The 25,692-nt window shown below is 39.4% G+C and overlaps 3 protein-coding genes and 1 long non-coding RNA gene across 4 annotated transcripts; 1 reads left to right on the top strand and 3 right to left on the bottom strand.

Moving 5' to 3' along the window:
* The first annotated feature begins 29 nt into the window (after positions 1-29).
* LOC146984997 (uncharacterized) lies at positions 30-1,780 on the top strand. Its single transcript, XR_015036186.1, has 2 exons — positions 30-267; positions 379-1,780. It is a non-coding gene; the product is annotated as an uncharacterized LOC146984997 (long non-coding RNA).
* Positions 1,433-4,891, bottom strand: LOC146984996 (acidic mammalian chitinase-like). The gene is made up of 11 exons (XM_085782704.1): positions 4,828-4,891; positions 4,704-4,730; positions 4,379-4,583; positions 4,235-4,291; positions 3,976-4,141; positions 3,313-3,437; positions 3,103-3,226; positions 2,592-2,774; positions 2,387-2,503; positions 2,149-2,281; positions 1,433-2,067 (listed from the first exon to the last, which is right to left on the bottom strand). The coding sequence occupies exons 1-11, from the start codon at positions 4,850-4,852 to the stop codon at positions 1,796-1,798; spliced, it is 1,434 nt and encodes a 477-aa protein (XP_085638830.1). The 5' UTR covers positions 4,853-4,891; the 3' UTR covers positions 1,433-1,795.
* A 5,571-nt stretch (positions 4,892-10,462) lies between these two features.
* Positions 10,463-13,132, bottom strand: LOC146984995 (acidic mammalian chitinase-like). The gene is made up of 11 exons (XM_085782705.1): positions 12,979-13,132; positions 12,844-12,870; positions 12,519-12,723; positions 12,376-12,432; positions 12,116-12,281; positions 11,907-12,031; positions 11,703-11,826; positions 11,200-11,385; positions 10,995-11,111; positions 10,757-10,889; positions 10,463-10,661 (listed from the first exon to the last, which is right to left on the bottom strand). The coding sequence occupies exons 1-11, from the start codon at positions 13,001-13,003 to the stop codon at positions 10,624-10,626; spliced, it is 1,203 nt and encodes a 400-aa protein (XP_085638831.1). The 5' UTR covers positions 13,004-13,132; the 3' UTR covers positions 10,463-10,623.
* A 4,971-nt stretch (positions 13,133-18,103) lies between these two features.
* sult1st4 (sulfotransferase family 1, cytosolic sulfotransferase 4) lies at positions 18,104-25,159 on the bottom strand. The gene is made up of 8 exons (XM_085782706.1): positions 25,026-25,159; positions 21,702-21,840; positions 21,450-21,578; positions 20,135-20,235; positions 19,913-20,039; positions 19,560-19,657; positions 18,453-18,627; positions 18,104-18,352 (listed from the first exon to the last, which is right to left on the bottom strand). The coding sequence occupies exons 2-8, from the start codon at positions 21,838-21,840 to the stop codon at positions 18,240-18,242; spliced, it is 882 nt and encodes a 293-aa protein (XP_085638832.1). The 5' UTR covers positions 25,026-25,159; the 3' UTR covers positions 18,104-18,239.
* Positions 25,160-25,692: the final 533 nt, after the last annotated feature.

Below are 25,692 nucleotides of genomic sequence, written 5' to 3'. Positions count from 1 at the left end.
TCCAAGAGTTGCACGCATTAGGCTACTCGCTGTAACAATCTTGTGACCATCTCAGGTGAGAACAATTTTCATATTTTTCAACCATAAAAGTAAAATAAAAATAAAAATCTAAACTATACCATTTATGTAATAAAACTTTATTTTATTATAGGTTCAACAACATTTGAAACCGAATTCCAATTACCAGTTCTGTAAGCAAATCTACTATTATTTTAAACATTGAGAATGAATTCACTGTACTCAAATGGGCTCAAAGAACACCTTTTGGTTGTGGTAAAACAGGAGATTCACTCATAGAGCTGACAAATCTGCAGCAACGGTGTGATCATGTCAATATTGACCAAAACCTTATTGAATTTATGCCACAAAGACTGAAAGCAAAAGGAGGTCCAGCTGCTATAACACATGTGTATGCTGGACTCATTGTCCCAATCCATTTTGTCTTCACATGCCACTTCTAATGGAGAATGATCTTTAGGGGACAGTGGTGTGTGAACTTTGTTAATTACCCTTTGCTTACTTTCATATCACTGTCACATTTCCTACCAGGTCACATAAAATGTAGGAATGTTAAATGTGCAGCAGATGTGACACATAGATAAACCGTACCTATGAATTGCAATTCAATACTCTTTACTGAGTGATACTGGGTGTCATTAAGAAGAGACATTTGCACTTAAAGCATTCCTTCCTGCCATTAGTGTAGGCCTAAGTTTCGAAAACACAGCCTCGTCATTTAATTCTCAGGTGTCAGGGACAACATACTGCAAAACACTCACCTGTGTAAGTGTGTGTGAAAATGAGAACATGACCTGGATTTTCTTGCATATTTTAGGTAATTGGCACAATTGGCATCTATAGAACCACTGTAACATTGGAGAAGTGACATTTTAATCAGTGCTCAACATCTGCCTTCTGACCAATTACAGTTTCTACCTCGAGGGTGTCTGCCTCTACCTTTCACATCACATCTCTGCTTCTTCAGAGGCATACAGACTCAATTCTCAAATGAGTAATGGTGATTTAAAAAATCTCTGACAAGACAGATGGGTGTCCCATATAAATGCATAAACATAAATGCAATGTTGAATCATTGATGTTTGAGCACAAAAAATCTCATCTGTCCTTGAGTCCAACTGAATATTTGTACTAAATTTATAAAAAATCCTTCAAGGCGTTACTGAGAATTTGTGTTCATGAGGCCAAAACTGGTCACCACACTCTTGACCTTTGACCCTCAAAATCTTATCAGTTCTTCCTTCTTTAAAATTTGAAGAATTCCCCTTGTTCTTGAGGTATTACTGTACATTCACAATGATTTGTGAGGTTTTGACCACAAAATGCCACAAAATTATAATCAGTGTGTCCTTGTGTTGAGGTGAACATTTAGAATCCCAAACCCTTTTCAGGATCTCAATAAATGACAATAGCCTACCAGATGATTTCTTTTATTTAGACTTTTGTTTTGTTTCTCTTGTTGTAAAATAGAGTCAGAGTAGAACATTTTGTCTGTGCAAATTATGCAGGTTCAACAGCACATAGACAAAAATAGAAAAACAGGAGTAACCACCATTCATTTTACATGTTAATAGAAATAATGCACTACTGCCAAACACTTTCTAAACCCTACTACAAAATCTCACAGATGGTACTTGGTTGGTCAATTCCAATATATTTAATATTGCAGGGTAATGGAAAGAAACCTAACACCAGGTGCTTTGGTCAACTGATTTATCACCAAAGACACTCATTTAAATTCATTCATTCATGAATGTTTTCCCTCGCTGTCATACTGTCATACTGGCCAGCTACAGCATTTGCAGCTATTATTAAAGACTAAATTAGCTGGACAGTTTTGTATCCAGGTGATGCCGTTGGCACAACTGTAAAAAGAATGTGGGTCATCAGGTTTTGCATAAATACCACCAGTCTTTGTAGCACAGAAGTTGCTGTCCGGTACTTTGGGTGGGATTGTAGGTCTAGGTTGGACCGTCGCAGGAGGCTTTTGTGTTGCTGGCAAAGTTACGTGAGCTGTAGAAGTTCCTGCAGTGGGAAGTGGCGGGAGGTCTGGAGGAATAAAAGAAAGTTAAGAGAGGCTAAGGAAATCACCGCTTGGTGCCTATGAGCAAATTGCTTTTTCTGCTTTACCTGGAAACAAAAGAGAGCGCAGATAGGAGATGAGGGGGTAGTTTCCTTGTCCGCAGAAATGACCATTAAAGTCATCCAGATCCAGAGCCCAGACGAAGGCTCCTCCAAATCTGTTGTCCTTCAGGTAACGGACCTTATGAACAATGATAGACACGATTAAATAGCTTTAGTTGCTCTTAAACACTGTCTTTAACCACACTTTGAACAATATTTTTTATAGAAACATACAGCTGACTACCTTCGTCGCAAAACTGTCTTTGTTGTCATATCCAACCCACTCATTTTGTTTGACTGCATAAGGAACTTTCTGGTCTTCAATCAAATGGACACTGGCCCCTTGAAGAAAAGTGCAAATCTGAAAAGAGGATTAAATTTCAAATATTTACTATTATTAGTAGAACACAATCTGAGAGTTCTGTTCATTTAATAGCTGCAACGTTCACCTCATAATAGGACCAGAAGCCAGCCTCCCTCGTAAAAGTACCAGCTGCTGCGGCGCCGCCGGCTGGCGCTCCAACCTGACTCGACTGAGTAGACAGTCGGAATGTGCGCCCATATGTACCAAATCCCATGTTCAGCTTCTCTACAGGTGTTCCCTGGTCCCGCCAATACCTCATGGCAAAGTCCTGAGATTTTTGAAGTTTCAATTCAAATTTATCACAAATCTTTACTGTGTTGTCATAAGACCTGTAAATTATTCATAATTATTAGTAAACACCAAAAGAGGGAATGGAAAATCAAATTATGATGGAAATATAAAAAATATAAAAAGTATAACAGTACTGCCTCCCCATTGCTCTACACAGATATGATTTTTTATGGCTGTATAGAAAATGTCTATGAAAGAACTGGGGATGGTAACCCACTCACTGAGGATGAAACAGAAAGTTACAATTGAAAGACAATAAAGTATATTTAGATTCATGACATTAAAGAATAAACCCTTGTACTCACAGTATTTAAGTAAACATGATCCCCGGTGTCTTGGGATCCCTTGTATAAGGGGCTATGATGTCCCGTCACACTCTCCCATGTGCCATGAAAGTCATATGTCATCACATTTATAAAATCCACGTACCTGATGAAATGCAAGTGAGGTCAACTTCACCAAAACGTGATTCAGGAGTCAGGATAACCACAAGAGCAACTCGAATAATAACGTACTTAGCGATCTCTGCAATTTCATAACCAGCATCGATGGTTCCTTTGCCAGCAGACACAGCAGCAGAGATCATTAATCTGGGCTTGCCAGTTGTCGTTCCCTCTGCCGTGTAGGCCTCCAGGAGTTCCTAGATGGATGGATGGGAGGATGTAAATAACCATATATGTGTTAAAGGGATACACCAACATTTTTTTTCCGTGTCTTGCCTCACTCCCGAGTCCATGACAAGCAGATAGACACCATCCTTTCAACTGTGCGTGCAGTAACAAGAGAGATATGGGCAGAGCTAGCGCACTGCTAATTAGCTTAGCTCAAACGCTGGAAGTGCATGGGTAGTGTTAGCCTGCCTCCACCTAAAGTCATCAGAGAAACATAACGTGAGTCACAACAAGCACACCGGACCGTTTAGAGTTGCTGAAGAGTTTCTCTGATGAGTTTAGGTGGAGGCAGGCTAACACTACCCATGCACTTCCAGCGTTTGAGCTAAGCTAATTAGCGGTGCGCTAGCTCTGCCCATATCTCTCTTGTTACTGCACGCACAGTTGAAAGGATGGTGTCTATCTGCTTGTCATGGACTTGGGAGTGAGGCAAGACACGAAAAAAAAAATGTTGGCGTATCCCTTTAAAGTTGAGCTGAACATCAGAACAGTAATTGTGGATCTGACCTTGCACAACGCTGTGAATCTCTGCTTGTCCTCCAGAAGACTTCCTCTAGCCGCAGGGTATTCCCAGTCCAGGTCCAATCCATCAAAACTGTATTTTCTCAGCAGTGCGATAGAGGACTGGATGAACGTATTTCTGTTTGCTTGTGTTGACACCATGTTTGTAAATCTGTACAGAATTAGGCAGAGGTGATCTCAAATAGACATAATACAAAACATAGCCTACTGATTCTTGTTGATTGTTTCATGTTAAATATCTCACTTTGCGGTTCCAAAATTCCAGCCTCCAACGGCCAACAGTGTTTTAAGATTGGGATTCCTGTGGGAATATTTAACTTTTGTTGGTATGGAAAAACATGGAAAACATTTTACACAAGATAATGGACTAAGAGGACTTTGCACTGACCTTTGTTTGAGTGCATTAAATGACTTATAGAGGGTGTCATCATTCCATTCTATGGTGACCAACTCATTTGCATCATTAATGCCAGCAAAGGCATAGATCAGGTGGGTACAAAGGTTAGGGTCTACATTTGAAGGCATAAACTTGCCTTCACCAGGTCTGTACTGGGACCAGTTAGTGAAATAACACACCAGTCTGGAGCATGAGACTAAACACAGAGGGAAGGAGATTATTCTCATTAAACATTGAAAATAATAATCGACTAAATACAAGAAATTGTGGTTAGGAGGACTGTTAAATCTGGTTTATAGTGTATATATGAACTCACCCAGACTGCCAAGGGAAAGACAGAGACCTTTAAAATCAGATTAAATAAGTAAATATTTTGTTTAAAAAAAGAAAGAAAGAAAAAAAAAGTATTAATACCATAATGGCTTTTCATTGTGCCTTACCTGTGATTAGAAGTAGTTTGTGCATGGTGATTGTGCTCTGACAAGTTCTTGCAGAGTCTAAATCAGAGCACAGAAGAGCTCTCTTTTAACTGCTGGAAAATAAACACAACATGATAATCATTGACCGAGAACAAACAGGATCATCCAAAGTTTGGGGCTCAAAGCTGTTGCTACATCAAGGTAAGTCAAATAAGAGAGGTTTTGACCCCACAAAGAAAACATTTGGTTACGCGTGGGTTACCCTGGTTCTCTGATAACTGAGTGAGGTTTATCTCACATTATACTGTACCCTCTGATGTGACCAATCACCATTAAGCACAGGAGGGACATATGAGTCATGACACATCCACACATTCTCCCTTTCTTGCTATGCAACGAACACAGGTGTAGCATCTTGTTGTATAATTGTCTAAATTGGCAACAACAACATGAGAAGCATGAATAGGAAGTAGCTACGACGGTCTATTGCATTTTTATAAGTCAAATTCTGTCATATCAAGACTTTATGGGTGGAAAAAACCAAAAACTTTACCTTGGGCTTTTTCTTAGGCTATCACCCTAAATCCTCTTGAACAGTTGGCAGCCTTTTTCCCCCTCTTTTGTATCCAAGCAGTTTGGATGTCTAATCTTTAGCATGTCACTCTGTGACTCTGGAACAAATGTACTCAAGATTTTTCATTTTTGCATAACATATCAAACATGTTGAATCATGAATAAAATGTGCAAACAAAAAAGTTGACTCAGAGCTTGGTTGACAAACAAGCCTTCTGCATTGTAAACAGTATGCGCTGATTGCGCAGCAGCTGCAACTACAAAGCTCGTACAGCTGTTTTATGTTATTATAGTCTAATATTTCAATAGTCTCCATTACCATTAACTCCATTAAGTAGTAGGCAGGCTTTTTTTTTTTTTTTTCAAAGGAGGTTAAATCGAAAGCAACTGGACTTAGTTATTTGTCTAGGAAGACGTTTCACCTCTCATCCATCAGTTCATGTACGCATCTGACCAGTCCCAGCCTGGTCAGATGCGTACATGAACTGATGAAGCCTCTTGGATGAGAGGTGAAACGTCTTCCTAGACAAATAACTAAGTCCAGTTGCTTTCGATTTAACCTCCTTTGAAATACTATGACCTGGGCAAATGAGAATATGCACCGGCTTAGTAGGCAGGCTATTACCACCATGGCTTCTCCTATCTGTTTTCGACGCTGACCCACTCACCAGCTCTGTTTAGGTACATATTGATCCGGTGGAGACTTCCTCCGTGGGGAAAAGGTTCATAATATAAATCCTTAAATAGATTTGTGTTTTCTAAGTATGAAAAAACATTTTATTCTACTTTTACTCTGGCTATTGACCTGCTGTGATTTCCTGAAGTGGCGCAGTTCCGTATGTTTATGATTCCTGTGTAAACACATGATAACGGTAGGGAGGGACACGGTCGTTACGGACATTGATTGGCAGCCAATCATATTGAATGCACTAGGCTACTGTAAAGCACCACCTGTTGGGTTGTCTGCTCTTCACCTTCACATGCACCTGTGGACCTCGGTGAGACAAAACGGAGCAAAGTTCTGGACTGAGACCATGGATGCAGCTTACATCCAGAGGAGCAGTAGCCTATCTCTTCGCGATCTGTTACACCACTCAGAACACACTTCAGTTATCCAATTTTATCTCCCTGGGTGAATTCAAAACCCTTATAAATTTTAAAGTAATAGAAAAGTGCACCTGCTTTGAATGATGATATGTTTGTATCATTATATGTAAGTGTTTATACTGTTATGTAACCTGCTTCTACGCTGCACCAGTGCAGCCAGGTCTCCCTGCAAAAGAGATTTAATCTCAAGGGACTTTCCTGGTAAAATAAAGGTTGAGTAAAGGTTGAGATGGGGAGAGGGCGGGGCACACGCGGTCAGGTCACCAGTCTATCCTCACATGTCCAGGAGAGAACCCATGGCACATGACCTACAGTGGTCGTCAACCCGTCGATCGCGAACGACTGGTCGATCTTGGAGAGTTCCAGTCGATCTCGCTATACCGGAGAATGTTCACATTGCTTTTTTTCTTTTCTTTTTCTTTTTTTCTTTAGCGGATGGGTGCTGCATTGGTGACCACTGGCCTTGCTATGCTCCAGGATACTCTGAATCCATGCCCAGCCAATCAAAGCATGCGGTCTTAAGAACAGTGGCGTGCAGGGGGGTAGGTGGGAGGGCTCATGGCCCAATCATTGAAAACAAGCACGCTAAAGTGCCCCCTGGGAGCCAAAATGCGCGTTAAAGTGCCCTCTTGGAAGCCAAAACACGTGTTAAAGTGCCCTCATGGCAGCCAAAACGTGTGCTAAAGTGCCCTCTAGGAGCCAAAACGTGTGCTAAAGTGTAGAGCTGCCAAGCCTCACGCTTTGAGTGTGACAGTCACGCAGTGACCCATTCTCACGCCACAGTTGACATTTCTCATGCTTATATTTCCCCAATCAATACTCTTATTTTTTTTTTTCATAAACTTCGAGTTTGAGTAACTGACCGAGATAACCAATCCATCAGTCCTTTGTGCCTGTGACTTGACTTTTGACTTGACTTTGTCAAAATTCTTGTTACAATTTTCATTTCTAATTTCTGGTTAATTAAGAATAGCATTAGGAGGCCACAGTGCAGGGAGAGCAGCTGGCATGGAGGTGAGGACATCAGTCTTAAGGTATCGATATTAAAACAGGCCAAATCAACGTTAAAATAGGACAAATTTTTTTCGCCGCCAACCACACGCACTCTTATCATTTTCTGAAACTTGGCAGCCCTGAAAGTGCCCTCTAGGAGCCAAAATGTGTGCTAAAGTGCCCTCTTCAGTGGTGAGGACCAGGGGCGTCTCTAGGATTTTGACACATCCGGGGCTTAGCCCGGAAGAGTGACACATGCAATATATGCGCCGAAATTTTTAGGCATAGAGACATTCTCCATCATTGGTGAAAAAGGTTAAAACGATGCAATCCACAGATCATCAAATGAATGACCCATTTTGAATTTAGTTCTATGTACTGACATTAGCTAGCTACGTAACAACACATTGTGTTTCCATTTAACACATTAGCAGCTACAGTAAAAGAGGCAGGCTGTGCGGGATCCCTGTCTGCTAACTAGCTGCTATCATGCATGAAAAAGAAAATAAACAAGATGGTTCGATGTTATAGCACATTAACTTCAGCAACTTTCCCCTCTAGAAGAAGCCCAAACTTAGTTATTTCTAGGTACACAATTCTCACACCCTACAATTGCATTTACAGATGCCAATAATTACAGATTGCTTTTTTTCTCATGTAATATCAACCAGAGCAATATCAACTAGCTGCTAGCTAGCTAACGTTAGCTACTACCCTCTTGTAGTTCCAGCTGCAACACTCTTTTCGAAATTATACATTTTTACATAATTTCTATTCCCATTACCTTTTTGATTGCTGACCACCTTTGAGGGAAAACATGGAAATCTTTTTTGTGGCATCTTGATACACTTTAGCTGCTACTAGCTACCAAAAGACAGCTGCAGCTTGCTGTTGTCAAACCTGCCTGCTGTCAGGTATTTGTTGTCAAGTTAAAGGTGTACAGAAAAGAAAATTGAATTTAAGCCCACTCTGGGTCATAAAATTAGTGTAATAACTCATCTATCAGACGATGTAGGCCAAACTTTGTGCAAAATTCTATTTTTGAGTAAATCCGGGATGAAAGTGTGTATTTTAGTGTAGTTTTTTTTTTCGCATTGGATAATGCAGGCGCACGGATTATACGTCAGCCTGTACACGATTCACCAGCCACTGATATTGGATCCGTAATCCGTCATGCAAACGTCTGAGACAAGCACACACACACGGAGTTCGGGCTCGCCCCAAGCTTTGAATATCCCGCCCGCTCGATAACGACCAATCAAATTCGTTTTCCTTACTCGGGTAAACTCGTGTTGCAGCTCGTGACAACTCGGCGCGACAAACAGGACAAACGGCCATTTCTGTACACCTTTAAATGCGCCGCTGTTTTGGGTGAATGACGTCAAGTGCGACCTGGAGGTGTTAACCACTTGTGTGCCAAAGCCAAAGTAGTGGCTTTTTAAAAATATAATTAATTGTTACTCACCTGTCCAAAAACACTGTTTTATCGAAGCATCAACATAAGATAACCGTAGTTTGAGGATGTGATCTTAAAATTAATATTCGGGGCTAATTAAAAAACATCCGGGGCTTTAGCCCCGAATGTTTTAGCCTAGGGACGCCACTGGTGAGGACGGGTTATATGTGCCCTTTTTTTTCCTTTTCGCCCCTGCCCTTCAAAAAGTCTGTGCACGCCACTGCTTAAGAATCATTGCATTGAATCAGTGCATTATTATTTTTGTGTAATTTCAGTTTGCTCTGGCAGCACTACAGCCGCCTGTGAGGTTTACCATATTGTGTTTTTGATCATTCTATATCTAAGAATCTTCTCATTTTAGGGCTCTTCTGACCACTGGCAAAAAAAAGCAAACAAGTATATTTCTGCAAACCTCCCCCAAAAGATTTAAAAACAAACAAACTATAATTTACGATTTATATTCAAAGCATCATAAACCATTGCTTGTTACACGCTTCAAATAAATCACGTCAGAAATCACCAACACTCACAATCTTATCAGATATGATAGAAATAAATATTTCTTCTTTATTTACATTAGGACATAACTGTAGTAATAGATATTTGATGTTATGGAGTCAAATAAAGAAAAACTGTTACATAAGGATTAATAATATCTATGTCAAAAGTGAATCAGATGGGGAGACCTGTTCATAGAGAAATATGAACAACTTCATATTTACAGCTGGTTTATAGCTTCTTGCTGATTTCCCAAATGGTTTCACCTCATGCTTCACATCAGGCCATAATTTTGAATCTGTCAGTGCAGATGAATATTCAGCCCCTAGAAATATTACATTATCGTACACCAGTCACCAGCAACACTTTTGTACATTGAAGATTTGTGAGGCCAAGGGAGGGCAATTTAAATTCTGAGGTTACCATGTTGTTCACCTGATAGTGAAACTTTGACCCTTATTTCAGTCAATCAACATACAAAAGTAATAATACAAACGCCATTATTCAAATTAGCATAAATAAAAATAAAACAAAATAAGCTGTTACAACAGTGGTTAAGTGGGTCCTGGATTGATTATTTAACTAATATCAATCAATCAATCAATCAATTTGTTTATTTCGGGCATGTCAATTTAAATAATCATCATCACACTTCATCTTAGTTCAAATAATACAATACACATGGCCGAAAGGGAAAGCGGGAGAAGCAAAAGCTTATCTAGTCCCGCCCCCATTACCCACAGAATAAAATCTTTTTCATAATCAGATCATATCATAATCTTTTTCTTTTGTTTTTGCTTTTTTACATTTTGATATAAAATTCTTTTACTTATGACATTTGACATAACATGTTACAGCAATAGGTAGTATGCCGATCATATCATAATATTTTCGTTTGTTTTTTCTTTTTTACATTTTGATATAGCATTCTTTTACTTATGACACATAACATGTAACAGTAAAATGTAAAAATCCAGAGTTTTCTTGAGCTAACATGGTGAGGAAAGTGAGCTAGCATTGATGTTTCCGAAACAAATAAAGTTATTGTTACCAGGACATTGAAAATAAAACATTTGTGATTATATGTTAGTTAATAACTTAGTGTCATTATTTTTTTCTGTATTATCATTTCAACATCATTAGGGGCCTCTCTGGGCCCCTCTCAATCATGGGCCCCTAGAATCCGTCTCCTAATACCCCCCCTGTTCGGCGCCCCAGGGCGGGAGGTCTGGAGGAAAAAAAGAAAGTTAAGGGAAGCTAAGGAAATCACCGCTTGGTGCATATGAAGCAAAATATCATAGCAAATTGCTTATTCTGCTTTACCTGGAGACAAAAGAGAGCTCAGATAGGAGATGAGGGGGTAGTTTCCTTGTCCGCAGAAATTACCATTAAAGTCATCCAGATCCAGAGCCCAAACGAAGGCTCCTCCAAATCTGTTGTCCTTCAGGTAACGGACCTTATGAACAATGATAGAAACGGTTAAATAGCTTTAGTTGCTCTTAAACACTGTCTTTAACCACACTTTGAACAATATTTTTTATAGAAACATACAGCTGACTACCTTAGTCCCAAAACTGTCTTTGTTGTCATATCCAACCCACTCATTTTGTTTGACTGCATAAGGAACTTTCTGGTCTTCAATCAAACGGACACTGGCCTCTTGAAGAAAAATGCAAATCTGAAAAGAGGATTACATTTCAAATATTTACTATTATTAGTAGAACATAATCTGAGAGTTCTGTTCATTTAATAGCTGCAATGTTCACCTCATAATAGGACCAGAAGCCAGCCTCCCCCGTAAAATTACCAGCTGCTGCGGCGCCGCCGGCTGGCGCTCCAACCTGACTCGACTGTAGAGTAGACAGTTGGAATGTGCGCCCATATGTACCAAATCCCATGTTCAACTTCTCTACAGGTGTTCCCTTGTCCCGCCAATACCTCATGGCAAAGTTCTGAGATTAAAATTGAAAAAGATGGAATGAAGTTTCAATTCAAATGTATCAATTTGTCATAAGACCTGTAAGTTATTAATAATTATTAGTAAACACCAAAAGAGGGAATGGAAAATCAAATTATGATGGAAATATAAAAAGTATAAAAGTACTGTCTCCCCATTGCTCTACACAGATATGAATTTTTATGGATGACATATAAAAATGTGCATGAAAGAACTAAACCCACTCACTGAGGATGAAACAGAAAGTTAGAATTGAAAGACAATAAAGTATATTTAGATTCATGACATTAAAGAATAAACCCTTGTACTCACAGTATTTAAGTAAACATGATCCCCGGTGTCTTGGGATCCCTTGTATAAGGGGCTATGATGTCCCGTCACACTCTCCCATGTGCCATGAAAGTCATATGTCATCACATTTATAAAATCCAGGTACCTGATAAAATGTAAGTGAGGTCAACTTCACCAAAACATCATTTAGGAGTAACCACAAGAACAACTCGAATAGTAACGTACTTAGCAATCTCTGCAATTTCATAACCAGCATCGATGATTCCTTTGCCAGCAGACACAGCAGCAGAGATCATTAATCTGGGCTTGCCAGTTGTCGTTCCCTCTGCCGTGTAGGCCTCCAGGAGTTCCTAGATGGATGGATGGGAGGATGTAAATAACCATATATGTGTTAAAGTTGAGCTGAACATCAGAACAGTAATTGTGGATCTGACCTTGCACAACGCTGTGAATCTCTGCTTGTCCTCCGGAGGACTTCCTCTAGCCGCAGGGTTTTCCCAGGCCAGCTCCAATCCATCAAAACTGTATTTTCTCAGCAGTGCGATAGAGGACTGGATGAACGTATTTCTGTTTGCTTGTGTTGACGCCATGTTTGTAAATCTGTACAGAATTTGGAAGAAACAGAGGTGATCTCAAATAGACATAATACAAAACATACTGATTCTTGTTGATTGTTTCGTGTTAAATATCTCACTTTTCGGTTCCAAAATTCCAGCCTCCGACGGCCAACAGTGTTTTAAGATTGGGATTCCTGTGGGAATATTTTGTTGGTGTGGATTACTTACAGTAACAAAATATTTTACACAAGATAATGGACTAAGAGGACTTTGCACTGACCTTTGTTTGAGTGCATTAAATGACGTATAGAGGGTGTCATCATTCCATTCTATGGTGACCAACTCATTTGCATCATTAATGCCAGCAAAGGCATAGATCAGGTGGGTACAAAGGTTAGGGTCTACATTTGAAGGCATAAACTTGCCTTCACCAGGTCTGTACTGGCCCCAGTTAGTGAAATAACACACCAGTCTGGAGCATGAGACTAAACACAGAGAGAAGGAGATTATTCTCATTAAACATTGAAAATAATAATCGACTAAATACAAGAAATTGTGGTTAGGAGGACTGTTAAATCTGGTTTATAGTGTAGATATGAACTCACCCAGACTGCCAAGGGAAAGACAGAAACCTTTCAAATCAGATTAAATCAGTAAATATTTTGTAAAAATAAAAATAAAATAAAAAATAGACAAAATTAATATTATTAATACCATAATGGCTTTTCATTGTGCCTTACCTGTGATTAGAAGTAGTTTGTGCATGGTGATTGTGCTCTGACAAGTTCTTGCAGAGTCAAAATCAGAGCACAGAAGAACTCTCTTTTAACCGCTGGAAAATAAACACACCATGATAATCACTGACCGAGAACAAACTGGATCATCCAAAGTTTGGGGCTCAAAGCTGTTGCTACATCAAGGTAAGTCAAATAAGAGAGGTCTTGACCCCACAAAGAAACGGTTACGCGTGGGTTACCCTGCTTCTCTGGTAACTGAGTGAGGTTTATCTCACAATTACTGTACCCTCTGATGTGACCAATCACCATTAGGCACAGGAGGAACATATGCCATGATGACACATCCACACATTCTCCTTCTTTTCCTCTGAATCGTTCCCCGTGCTATGCACCAAACACAGGTGTCACATCTTGTTGTAGCCTATAATATATAGCCTATAATTGTCTAAAGTTGGCAACAACACCCAACATAGAGAAGCATGAACAGGAAGTAGCTACAAAGGTCTGTTGCATTTTATAAGTCAAATTCTATCATATCAAGACTTTTTCTCATCACCCTAATCCTCTTGAACAGTTTGTTGTTGTTGTTGTATCCAAGCAATTTGGGATGTCAGATGTGACTCTGGAACTAATGTAGCTTTCATTTTTGCATAACAGATCAAACATGTTGAATCATGAATAAAATGTGCAAACAAAGTTGACTCAACCGGGGGTGAGCTTGGTTGACAAACAAGCCCTCTTCTGCGCCATCTAGGTAGGCTAATTGTAAACAGTAGGCCTATGCGCTGATTGCGCAGCAGCTGCAACTACAACAAGCAAAGACTTCCTCCATAAAGGTTCACAATATAAATCCTATATAATATCTTACGCATATTAATTGGCAGCCAATCATATTGAATGCACTTACTGTAAAGCACCACCTGTTGGGTTGTCTGCTGTGGATGACTTCCTCTCTTTGCCTTCACATGCACCTGTGGACCTCGGTGAGACAAAACGCAGCAAAGTTCTGGACTGAGACCATGGATGCAGCTTACATCCAGAGGAGCAGCAGTATTTCAGGTGATATGGGGAGAGGGCGGGGCACACGCGGTCAGGTCACCAGTCTCCATATCCTCACATCTCCAGGAGAGAACCCATGGCACATAGCCTACAGTGGTCGTCAACCCGTCGATCACGAACGACTGGTCGATCTTGGAGAGTTCCAGTCGCTCTCGCTATACCGGAGAAGTGAGTTCATGCCCGATTAATGTTCAGATTGCTTTTTTTTTTTTTTTTCTTTTTTTTTCTTTTTAGCGGATGGGTGCTGCATTAAATTAAAAAGGTTGGTGACCACTGGCCTTGCTATGCTCCAGGATACTCTGAATCCATGCCCAGCCAATCAAACCATGCGATCTTAAGAATCATTGCATTGAATCAGTGCATTATTATTTTTGTGTAATTTCAGTTTGCTCTGGCAGCACTACAGCCGCCTGTGAGGTTTACCATTGTGTGTTTGGTCATTCTATATCTAAGAATCTTCTCATTTTAGGGCTCTTCTCACCACTGGCAAAAAAAAAGCAAACAAGTATATTTCTGCAAACCTCCCCCAAAAGATTAAAAAACAAACAAACTGTAATTTACGATTTATATTCAAAGCATCATAAACCATTGCTTGTTACACGCTTCAAATAAATCACGTCAGAAATCATCAACACTCACAATCTTATCAGATATGATAGAAATAAATATTTCTTCTTTATTTACATTAGGACATAACTGTAGTAATAGATATTTGATGTTATGGAGTCAAATAATGAAAAACGGTTACATAAGGATTAATAATATCTATGTCAAAAGTGAATCAGATGGGGAGACCTGTTCATAGAGAAAAATGAACAACTTCATATTTACAGCTGGTTTATAGCTTCTTGCTGATTTCCCAAATGGTTTCACCTCATGCCTCACATCAGGCCATAATTTTGAATCTGTCAGTGCAGATGAATATTCAGCCCCTAGAAATATTACATTATCGTACACCAGTCACCAGCAACACTTTTGTACATTGAAGATTTGTGTGGCCAAGGGAGGGCAATTTAAATTCTGAGGTTACCATGTTGTTCACCTGATAGTGAAACTTTGACCCTTATTTCAGTCAATCAACATACAAAAGTAATAATACAAATGCCATTATTTAAATTAGCATAAATAAAAATAAAACAAAATAAGCTGGGTCATTGCATCTGATTTTATCAACATGATAAACTGATCCACTTCTGTCTCTAGTGCAGCAGGTCTCTCTCCAGAACTGAGCATGTGCATAAACACAGCCTTTTTATTACAAAATAAAAGGTCAAGCCTCCTTTTTGTCAGATGATAAAGCCTATTTCTAAAAAATATTGCCCTAACCATCCACCGTTTTCTTCCTGAAATGTGAGTGCCGTGATGGCTGCAATGACACAAAGGGTGTAACAGCTCCGGCCTCCAGCTCTTCCCTCCTGCAAGACGAGCTGCAAGCACAGCAGGTTCCTCCAGATTCTTAATTTTGGGGTGGAGGGTACAAGCCAGGTAAAGTTACATGACAAATAGTTGAGCTATATAGTCAGAGAGAATGTTTCAGTGCTGAGTTTCATGCCAGGGAATAGATGGTGTTCAATGGCGAGTGAAGCTCAAGACCTGGTCCCTTACATCTCTTCTGGTTCCAATGAACGAGCCGTCTTCGTTGAATGGCATCTCTCCTCCTTCTCCATAATCCACAAGACTGTCATCGCTGTCTGATCGCTTTATCATTGCCTCCATTGAAGGCTAGCCTCTTTGAAGCCCTCTTTCTTCCTCCCTAAATTAAGCCCCCCCCCAAAAAATCAAAGTTATTCAGAAGGGTACATTTTTAGCACTAAAGGGGGAGAAATGTTTAAAATACAAACATTTAATTCAGTTTGATTGGTAGTGATACATTCACAATATGCATGTGCATACCTTCGAGGATAGGGCAGAGTAGAGACATGTGCTATCCTAAAATATAAAAACAATTTGTTTGGGATCATTGTATGGGAGGGTGAATCAAATTTAATTGATAATACATTCACAACATGCTTTTAGTTTACTATGGGACTAATAACTGAATACATTATCCCATTTATCCAATTAAACTGATAAAAACCCTCTTTTAAAAGCTCCAAAGAGCTGTAGTGTCTCAATTGTATAGTAGAAATGTAAGTAGCCTATTGTCAACATTTAGTTTGTTCATACCTTTCAAGAGACCTTGGTTGATCTGATCAAATAATTCTGGCCGAGGATGGAAATTCATCTTCAAAAGAAAAAAGGAAGGAAAGATTCAAAGCTATTATCAGTTTGTGCTAAGTGATCAATGAGCACATTTCATAAATGACTTCCCAGCTTATTTCTGAAGATATACTGTACCTCACATACTTTGGTCAGATTTCTGAAGTCCTCTCTTATTGGTTCATTTACAACCTTACCAGCATTTATGCAGCATTTTTCTAATTATCCTAACTAAGTCACATGATCTTGAGACAACAAGTGATCCCAAGCTCTTCTTGGTAAAAGATGAACATTTAACTAAAAAATGTGCAGGTAGTAGATTGCCCCTCTGGGCAACCATAGCGTCTGACATTTGACATTGGCTCCTCTTACTTCCTCATTGATAGAGGTTGTATGCTATAGCTATTAGCTCAGGTATTTGGAGGTATCATAGTGTGTGTTTTGGACGATTAAAAAGTGAACTCTATCCGTCTTCTATCCATTATATGAAAATCTGTTGCCAGCTGGACCGCCCCTGGAACTCCAAAAGCATTTTTGATAACTCTGAAAGTTCTCAGAATGCTTCCTTGGGATGACGGTGAGTAGAAAACCGGTGAATTATTGATTTGGGGTGAAGTATCCCTTTAAACTGAACACTGAGTCCAGAACAAGTTGTCCCTTCAGGGTATGCTTTTGTTAATGTGTAAAAATTATGCCTTTACACCATCCGATCAAATAATGGTAAACTAGATCATGGGCTCTAATTTTGTAGACCAGGCGCAGGCGTGGCGCACTTTGCTATTATCATGCACGGCGCAAGCCTGCCTCTGTCCCTCCCACCGGCGCAAGTGGCAAAAAGGGAGGAGAGAAGGTGTGGAGTGAGTTTAACATAGCCAAGTTTGTTCTTCCCCAATCAAATTAGCTCCTTTCCTCGCCTTTAAATGCGCCGTGGGCGAGGCGCAGTGCAAGTTTAATTTCACCATGGAAGAAGGAGACAGCAGTGTGACGGCCAAACTTTTCCCAGAAGGAAACTGATGTTCTGGTCCAGGAGGTCCAAGCTCGCAGTGTCCGAATAGGTCATGCAATCAAACCTCCACGGGCTGATGATGCAAAAGTTGTCTGCGAGAAGGTTACTGAAACCAGGTTTGCTCTGACATACTGAGAACCACTGCCCAGTGTAAAACAAAACGCTCACAAACCAACCCGTGTAACAAACGGGTCGAGTTTCCATTATGCATGCCAACCACCTTTGATCTGTCATCAGATGCGATGGGAGAATTGATGTGCTGATTCAGATAGTTACATTAAATAGTTGTTGTTGTGATTATTTATTGCATTTAAATGTGTCTGACATTCTGAAAACCTGCATGAGGTCTTGGTGATGTGTGCGCACTGTGAGCAGGTCAGCCAAATGACCAATTTGAAAACAATTAAATACACACACACAAAAGAAATTGCAATAGAAATCGTGTCTGAGGCAAAAGAGGTATATCTGAAATATGGGGAAATTCATGTAAAAGCCATACATTAAGTTTTCATATTACCCCCTTCCAAAAAAAACAAACAAACATTAGAATCATAACAAAATCGTATAAAAGAGCACCAAATACCCTGATCACAAAACTGCATATATAAAAACTTTATGATTTAGCTAGATTAGTTTAGTTGACACACAAATATACAAAATGTGTAAAAAAAAACAAAAAAAAACAAAAACAAAAAACGTTTGTATAAAAAAATGAACTTAAATGAATAGATAAATCAATAGGCTACTGCTATAATGACAGTCTCATGTTTTCTGTCCTTTGTCGTTTTACAGAATTTTGTAATTCATTAGACTGAAGATCAATCAATCAATCAATCAATCAATCAATGATCATCTATAAACTGACATTACACAGTTGTTAATTGCAGGTATTACACAAAAATGAAGAAAGTTAATGGACTTACATCTGAATAATTTCCACAAACAGAAAAAGAAGATTCAACATGATCTTTGTCCCTTACAGTGTAATACGGTCTGACCTCTAAATTTCAGTACGAAACTTTAATGTGGAGTTCTTCATTTTCTGCCTGTAGTCCTCATCAAACTGCTCATTCTGGGTCACAGTGAAGTGGTTCTTCCAGTCACCAACCTTTCCTGGAGACAATCATTTAGACCATTTAATCAAATCAATGATCAACAATGTGAGTACTAATTTCATTGTTTCCAGACTTCTACTCCCATATTTTTATTGTACCTTTTCTCATGAATGGAGACACCTTTTGATCCATGATGTTGACAGTGGAATAGTTGGTCATTTTGTTTTGTTTCATATTGTCAAACGCCACACCAGTTATGACTTTCTCTTTCTCCTCAGCAGAGGGAGACAAACCAAGGAAGGAACAGAGTCGGTCAATCTCTCGCCCAGTGTCCTGCACACAATAAAGATTCTCAGTGTCAGACTCGGATACATAGATTAAAAGGAAGTCAAATCCAGGAACTGTATATGTTGCACTAAATGGTTTTAATCAATGATGAGAGTTTTCCTGAATGAAGAGATAATAAATCTTCTTGAAGAAGCTTTATTATCTCTGTCCAATAAGGATTTCTAGGTTTTTAAAAGAGTAGTTTGGATTTATGGGATATTCTCAGTTACTTTCTTGCTAAAAGACAGTTGAAGACTGATTATCTTTGATTATTTTGAACATTTCATTTGTACCAGGTATGTACAAAACCTCTGAGAAAAACTTGAATGCCTGTGCTCTAAAGTCTGAGATCACTTTGGTACACAGTTCTCAAGTGAGTTAACCTAATGCTGTATTTGTTCCTATAACAAATGTTCCATATAGCTGGAGCTAAGTTTGGTAGCATAACATCCAACGGCTATATGTTACGCTACCATATAGGAACAAATAGAGCATTGGGATAACTCACTTGAGAACTGTGTAGGCTACCAAAGTTAACATGTTCTTACAGTTTTTTTTGTCTCAGCTCTTTTGTCATTCCGTCATTGCACTGATAATCTCCATCCAGCTACATGGACGTTTTCAGGCATTTGTCCCAGTCCTGCCCCTCAGCCACCAGACTTCCCACAGGCACCTGCCTGCCTAATTCTCTCCTTCCTCAGTTAATGTTAAACACTTCATTTGGAGTTGCTACCACTTGGTGGCACACCATCACCAATAAAGATAACAAGAAGGAGTGTTTTGTGAGGGAGTGTTTTAGAGGCACTCTCATGGTTGCCTTCTGTGCCTTTGGATTGTATTAACCTAAAGCTGCTCTCTCTCAAAACCATCCTGTCCCTAGCGCTGACATCAGTCAAAAGGACAAGTGAATCACAGACTGTTTGCAGCTTTCAGCTCACCTCAATCAGATCTTCATAGAACATGTAGTGAATTTTTGAATAGGCCTGTTTCTTCTCCCACCAGCCGTTCACATGGTCATACCAGGATCCAAACACCACTGCAGCCACAGAGGAAAGCATGAAGGACAATTAGACAGGAAATAAAGTAAAACCTTCATTTAATAATAATAATAATAATAAGCTTTATTTCTATAGCACCTTTCAAAACCAAGGTTACAAGGTGCTTCACAAAATACAAATACAATATCATTGAAACAATAAAGCAATTAGAAAGTAAGAAAACATCATACAGAAAAACAGTAAACAGGCATAAGATAAAATAGTGGAAATAATACCAAAACTAATGAACTCACCCTTTCCCTCCATGAACCTGTGTAGAAAGGAACTCCAGTCTTTTGGTTCTGGCTGGAGATAGTTCATGCGGTCAAAGTGGAAATAGGACACTGCATTGTCCTTCGCGTTACGGGCTACATAGACCACCTGCAGAGAGAGCGAAAACACAACACTTAATTTTAACCTGAGTCAGAATTACGATATGTGACTCATAAATCCTACACTTCACAGGTGGTTCTTACCCTGCAGTTCTGCTCCCAGAAGGACTTGGGCACAAACTGGACAGGTAGATGTGTCTTAATAATGCGAGGAGTGGTCGGAAGTTGGTCTGCAAGATCTTTACCTTTGTGAAGAGAAGAGTTTGTTGTTGACTGACAGCATGAATAGATTCTAAAAAAAATCATACCTAATGGAAAATATAGTTTTATAGCGATAGTCATTTTACATTTATCATGGCTTCTTGAACTTACACACTGACACACAGATGATGAAAACATTCATAGGATATGATCAAGCAAAAATAATTTTCAAACAACATGTATTAGTCCAGGGGAATTTAAGAAAAGAATATTCTCAATTTGCTTAGCTGCCCTGCCTACAACTTCACTGTTCTGGTTCCCTCTGCTGGAGGAAAAAGCAGAAGGACTTCTTTTTTTTGTTGTTGTTGTGAGAATCACTCACAAGTGAACCAACATTTGGAACTTTTGATGTAGAGCAAATAATGAACTGGAAAAGTAAACACAAATAAGTTAAGGGAAATGGGGTCAAAATCCCCAGTGGATTAATCAGTGTGGGCTCACACTCAAATATAATTCAGGGTCCATCCATTTCATTACCGTTCACAGAAAAAGCTTTCTGTATCTTTTTAAGCAACTACTGTAGTACAGAATTATAAGCTTTCAAGGCTGTTGAATGAGGGTATTATTCTGGCAGCAGCCCTTTCAGCATATGAAAGACACAACTGAGTGCATGTACACAAAGACTAATGTCAATTCATTCATTTTCTATACCACTTATTTGTGCAGGGCTCCGGGGGGGCTGGAGCCAGCAGATATAGGGCAGAGTACATCCTGGGGAGGTCTCCAGAATATCATGGGCTATATGCAGCCCAGTGATATTCTGAGACCTGCACATGCAGTACAGGAGGCTACTACAGGCACTATAAGTAAAGTGAAGATGCTTTAAAAAAAACATGCCATGATTAATCTTTATTTTTGATTAACCTTATACAAAGTTCAGTCGAGAGAAAAGATCTGTATCAAATCATAATTTAGTCTGAACACTTGCACACAGTTTCTCACTGTACTTGACTGGCAGGTTGTTTAGGCATCTTGGAGAACTTGTCATAGTTCTTCTTTGGATTTTGGCTGTCTCGGTGTCTTCTGTGTCAGTCCATTAAAGATTAAAGATTAATGTGCCCAGGACTAAGAACAGTGCATCAATGTTCCTGAGGCAGTGATAACAGTCTAACGAAGTGCACTAATCTCTTGGAATTTGCATGCAGAATTAATTCTGTTTTTCCAGTGTGTAAATATGATTATGACAACATTATTCAACCTGCATCAAGAGGAGGTAGGTAGAGCTCCAGGAAGGGCACTCTCTCGTGAATAGGGATGGATGTCTGACGCTCTGGACACGTCTGCCCAAAATACAGAAGGTCCAGGATGTGTGAGACCCATGTGGTTCCTGAGATTAAAACACATGAAAACACAAGCTGTTCTGTGAATAACGGAAACAAACAAATCAAAAGTACTGATCAATAATAAAAGTACAAATATACATACATTGCTCTAATACAACCAACTCTACCTGCTTTAGGATAAGTAGCTATTACAACATCATCTGGTCTTGCTTTGAAGTTTTGTACGTTTTCCCAGTTGTCCGTGAAATATTTGGTCATAGAGACTCCATGGAAGTCAAACAGTGTTGGCCGAGGTGGTAGCTCCATCTGTTAGACAATACAACATTTTCAATATTGGCCAAAGTGTCAAAATAAGATTCACCTTTAAATGTCTAAATGTTTTTGTTTCAGCCCAGACTGGTGAGCTGTGGTCGTAAGTTCAGGAAGTGCCAATAAGGCTTTTAAGCGCCCACCACGCCAGGAAGTGACTTAAGTTGCAGTTCTTATATTACATTAGACTTATGTTTTGGATACTTTTGACCCTGATTAATGTTTGTTTTTTTCTGTGCGTGTTTTTTCAGTTGTAACTGATGTAATTTGCCTCATAACACATGTTTAGTTGTGTTGATGTGACCTCCTTTATGGCACCAGAACTTCACTGATAGTTTTTTGTTAATTCAATTTTGAAGGAAAAAAGCCCCTATTTTCCCAATCAAACCATCACTCCTTTTGCCTTTTGCATAGAATGATACGAAAGCAGTGAAATTCCAACATTACAACATTTCCTATTCAGCAAAGAGTTTCTGGCCACACCAAGTACAACACACTGAAAGACACAAAAGAACAATGCCAGCTTCCATTCATTTGTTTGTTTACTCATTGAATGGAACTTGTACAGGTAAAAAACATACTCCCTTTAATCCTTTGGTCTTTATTTCCTTAAGTGTAATGTGGTGTTTGTAACCTATAGGCCTACAATGCTCCTGCTAACTCAGGTACTCTACTGAGTTGATGATGAGGTTTGTGCCTCAACATTTTAATCATTAATCCAAAATACACATGCCAAACATCATTTAAGTGCAATTTGAAAAAAAAACAAAAACATAAAAGCTCTGCCATGTTCCTGTAGTTATACTGTCTTATTGCACACTCAACCTGCCCAGTAATTACTTCCCAAAACAATGATTGTGTCTGGACCATGCACCGAATAAAGGTCTTTTTCTTTTGCAACACCCCCTGTGAAACAATTGCACAACTTCCTGCACTGAATGTATGCATGCATGGACGCTAAGTAATTTAATCAGCATTAAGTCTGACTGGTCAAACACAATAAAGCACATTTCCAGGTCAGAGTCAAGCCAGGTCAAATCAGCTCATATGGCTACAGATGTCGATGATTTGGTTTCCACCATGTTCTTTAGTCAACTTTACTGTATCATAATAAACAGGTTGAATGATTCAGATGCAAGCCTTTGTAAGTTATAAAGCTATTAACATAACTTCTTTGTGAGGCTAACAAGGAGCCTACCACTTATTCAACATGCTTAAAGCAGAAGTAAGCGGAATGTTTGTGTTAATATAAGTCTTAAATAGTTCTATCTTCCGACAGCAATCACTTATATAGAGTGTTTAGTCCGAAACTCGGGTCTGTCAGTCACTCTGCTCTGAGCCGAGGAGAAAACTTTCCTTGTATCCTACAACCTTTATCCAATGAGGAGAGAGAACGGCAAAAGGGGCGGTCCTCTCTGTGTGTGCAGCCAAGGGATGCGCGTGAATGTGGTGACGTAGGGACGAGGGCGGGGACTGCTAACTCCATCGGCTGACAGGAAGTTAGCCAAAACGACTGGATCGCTTACTTCTGCTTTAAATACGAGTCATATTTCAGAAAAGCGACCATTTGCGACACATATGCATGTGAATTTTATCCAGCTCCTTCCACTTCTGCCCAAAAACAAAAATGTTCTTGTCAAAAGTCATAACACGCACTTTATAGATGAGGTTGAGAGAATGGGGAGAGGTTGTGTGTGTGTTTGTGTGTGCATTAACAGGAGGGTTAGCACACATTCATTCATTCATTTATTGACCTTTGGCAAAAAATTGCTAAGAAGGAATTCGTATTTAGGCAATGGCCTGGTAGGAAGTGAAAGACCTCCTAGGGGGCTAAAGGGAGAGGGGGAGCACAAAAGACAACATTGAAATATAGACATTTAAAAGCACACATACAGTAGGCAACAGTGACATATAGTGACACTTAATTGGACATACAACAGTGACATACAACATAGCGACAGTTAACTTGACATGTAACAGTGACATACGACATAGTGGCACAAGACGTTCGTTCACAGTGTTCCTTCTAAAATAACATCAGGAGGTGACGATCTTGCCAGAATGGAAAGAACAAGAAGAGACGTTCGCACATTAACAAATAGCTGCAAACTGGTCAGACAACAACAAAAAAGAAAAACAAAAAAACAATAACACCCTCCAGACTTAGTTGTAAATTCTCATCCAAGAGGCCTTCTTCAGTTCTGACTGACTAGAGGGGACACCATAGTATTTGGCCTCAACCGCTTGGCTGGTGTGACGACCGTCATAAAGTCACCTGAGGTCAGGTGGATGGTTGTTTATTAAGGGATGAAAGGGCAGCAGCATTGTAGGTGGGGGAAAAGTTGTGGCTGAGGCCTCTTCTTCTGTTGAGGAATGGTTTCTCTGCTTTGATATAGATAACCTCCTTAACTCCTTTTCCAAACCGTCTTTACCTTTCCAAAATGTGGCATTGGTGTGGTGATATAAGGACATTAGTGGATGAGAGGTTAAATGTCTTCAGGATCTACAAGTCCAAATGACCTGCATTGGATTCAACTTTCATCAGAGTACTATGACCCGGATGACCGAGACCCTTCACAGAGGAAAGTCTGTGATTGGTTAACAGGGGAGTGAGCCAACATCATGACTCATGACAGCACTCCCTGAAGAAGGAAGCTACATTATGACACTACACAGCTTCATCCTTTTGCATTATTGGCAGCGGTAAAAAAAAAAATTGCTGAATTTATAGTATTTTCACATGGTCTTGGGAGTGATTAGTAGGGATAAAAAATCTTAGCATTCATCCCACAACTGTACACGGATGTGAGATCCAAGTATAGATGATATTTTCTAAAATTAATCATGGTTGCCCATAAAGTTGGAATAATTTTGTTTTCAGACACATTCCCCTTTTTATTCCTATTATATTTAATTGCGGTTTTAAACTGTGATTTGTTTGGAAGAGAATAGTTTTGAAAATATATAGGCTACACTTTATCTATCAAGAATAAATCACATTATCATAATCATTTCATGAGAAGAGGCAACCATGTGTATTGTTATTCTCTCAATAAATAGCCTTCTCACCTAAAGAGAAAAGTCTTAATTTGTTCTCAAGAAGAAAAAGCCAAAAAGCCAAATTTCACTGCAGCTCCTTAAAGAAAAGAGGAAAGGAAAAAAAGAAAACACAACACACATACCTTGACTGGATTGACTGGAAGTGACTCGCTGGTTTCTGCTGGTTTCTTTGCTGTGTTAATGATGTTTCACTCTTCTCCACAGATTTGCAAAGAATTTACCTTCCTCTTTTTCTTCTTGTTGCATAACACTGTCCCATTGTAACACTACACCGAGCAGCACCACATGTGAGGTGAAATTCCAGCCCCCTCCCTGTCCATCCAGATTTCCGGGGACTTTTACTCCAGTCCCTGTTTTCCCAAGCACGTACTATATTACATAACTGTGCAGTGAAGATATTGTTATGTGTTGACATGATCACAATCAACCTCTCTCAACCCACTATACAACCATTGGCATGTTGGCAACAGAGCCATGCTGGTTCATGTTTGTGTGTACTCTGAAGGGTAGAGATGCAAAGATAAAACTCTGCATCAGGATTAAAACTATATTTTTTCAATACTAAAGTATGTTTTTTTTCTTATTCTCATAGTACAAAATGCTATGACTCAGAGAACTCCCTTTGGACCATAAACAATCTTGGTGGATTCCATACATGCTTTTCAATGGGTGGGAGCCTAAATACAACTGCAGTCACTCTCTTCCTTCCATTAACAAATTATTTCGCGTTTTCACAGTATCTTCATGACAGAAAGTTTTTTGTTCTTTATAGCTTGGCCTTTATTGGTA

Source organism: Trachurus japonicus, chromosome 7, assembly GCF_045865225.1.
Source record: "Trachurus japonicus isolate A0001 chromosome 7, Traja_1.0".
Classification (NCBI taxonomy): domain Eukaryota; kingdom Metazoa; phylum Chordata; class Actinopteri; order Carangiformes; family Carangidae; genus Trachurus; species Trachurus japonicus.
Note: the sequence above shows the minus strand (reverse complement) of the source record. Positions and strands in the feature narration are given on the sequence as shown.

Coding starts and splice junctions, on each gene's coding strand:
- LOC146984995 (XM_085782705.1), bottom strand. CDS start 13,003: ATGCACAAACTACTTCTAATCACAG. Junction 12,724..12,843: donor TCTTTCCCTTGGCAGTCTGG/GTGAGTTCATAT, acceptor CTCTGTGTTTAG/TCTCATGCTCCAGACTGGTG. Junction 11,386..11,702: donor ATCATGTTTACTTAAATACT/GTGAGTACAAGG, acceptor TTTTAATCTCAG/AACTTTGCCATGAGGTATTG.
- LOC146984996 (XM_085782704.1), bottom strand. CDS start 4,852: ATGCACAAACTACTTCTAATCACAG. Junction 3,438..3,975: donor GATTCACAGCGTTGTGCAAG/GTCAGATCCACA, acceptor CCATCCATCTAG/GAACTCCTGGAGGCCTACAC. Junction 2,282..2,386: donor AAGACAGTTTTGCGACGAAG/GTAGTCAGCTGT, acceptor ATTGTTCATAAG/GTCCGTTACCTGAAGGACAA.
- sult1st4 (XM_085782706.1), bottom strand. CDS start 21,840: ATGGAGCTACCACCTCGGCCAACACTGTTTGACTTCCATGGAGTCTCT. Junction 20,040..20,134: donor TCTGGGAGCAGAACTGCAGG/GTAAGAACCACC, acceptor CTCTCTCTGCAG/GTGGTCTATGTAGCCCGTAA. Junction 19,658..19,912: donor CAGGTTCATGGAGGGAAAGG/GTGAGTTCATTA, acceptor CTGTGGCTGCAG/TGGTGTTTGGATCCTGGTAT.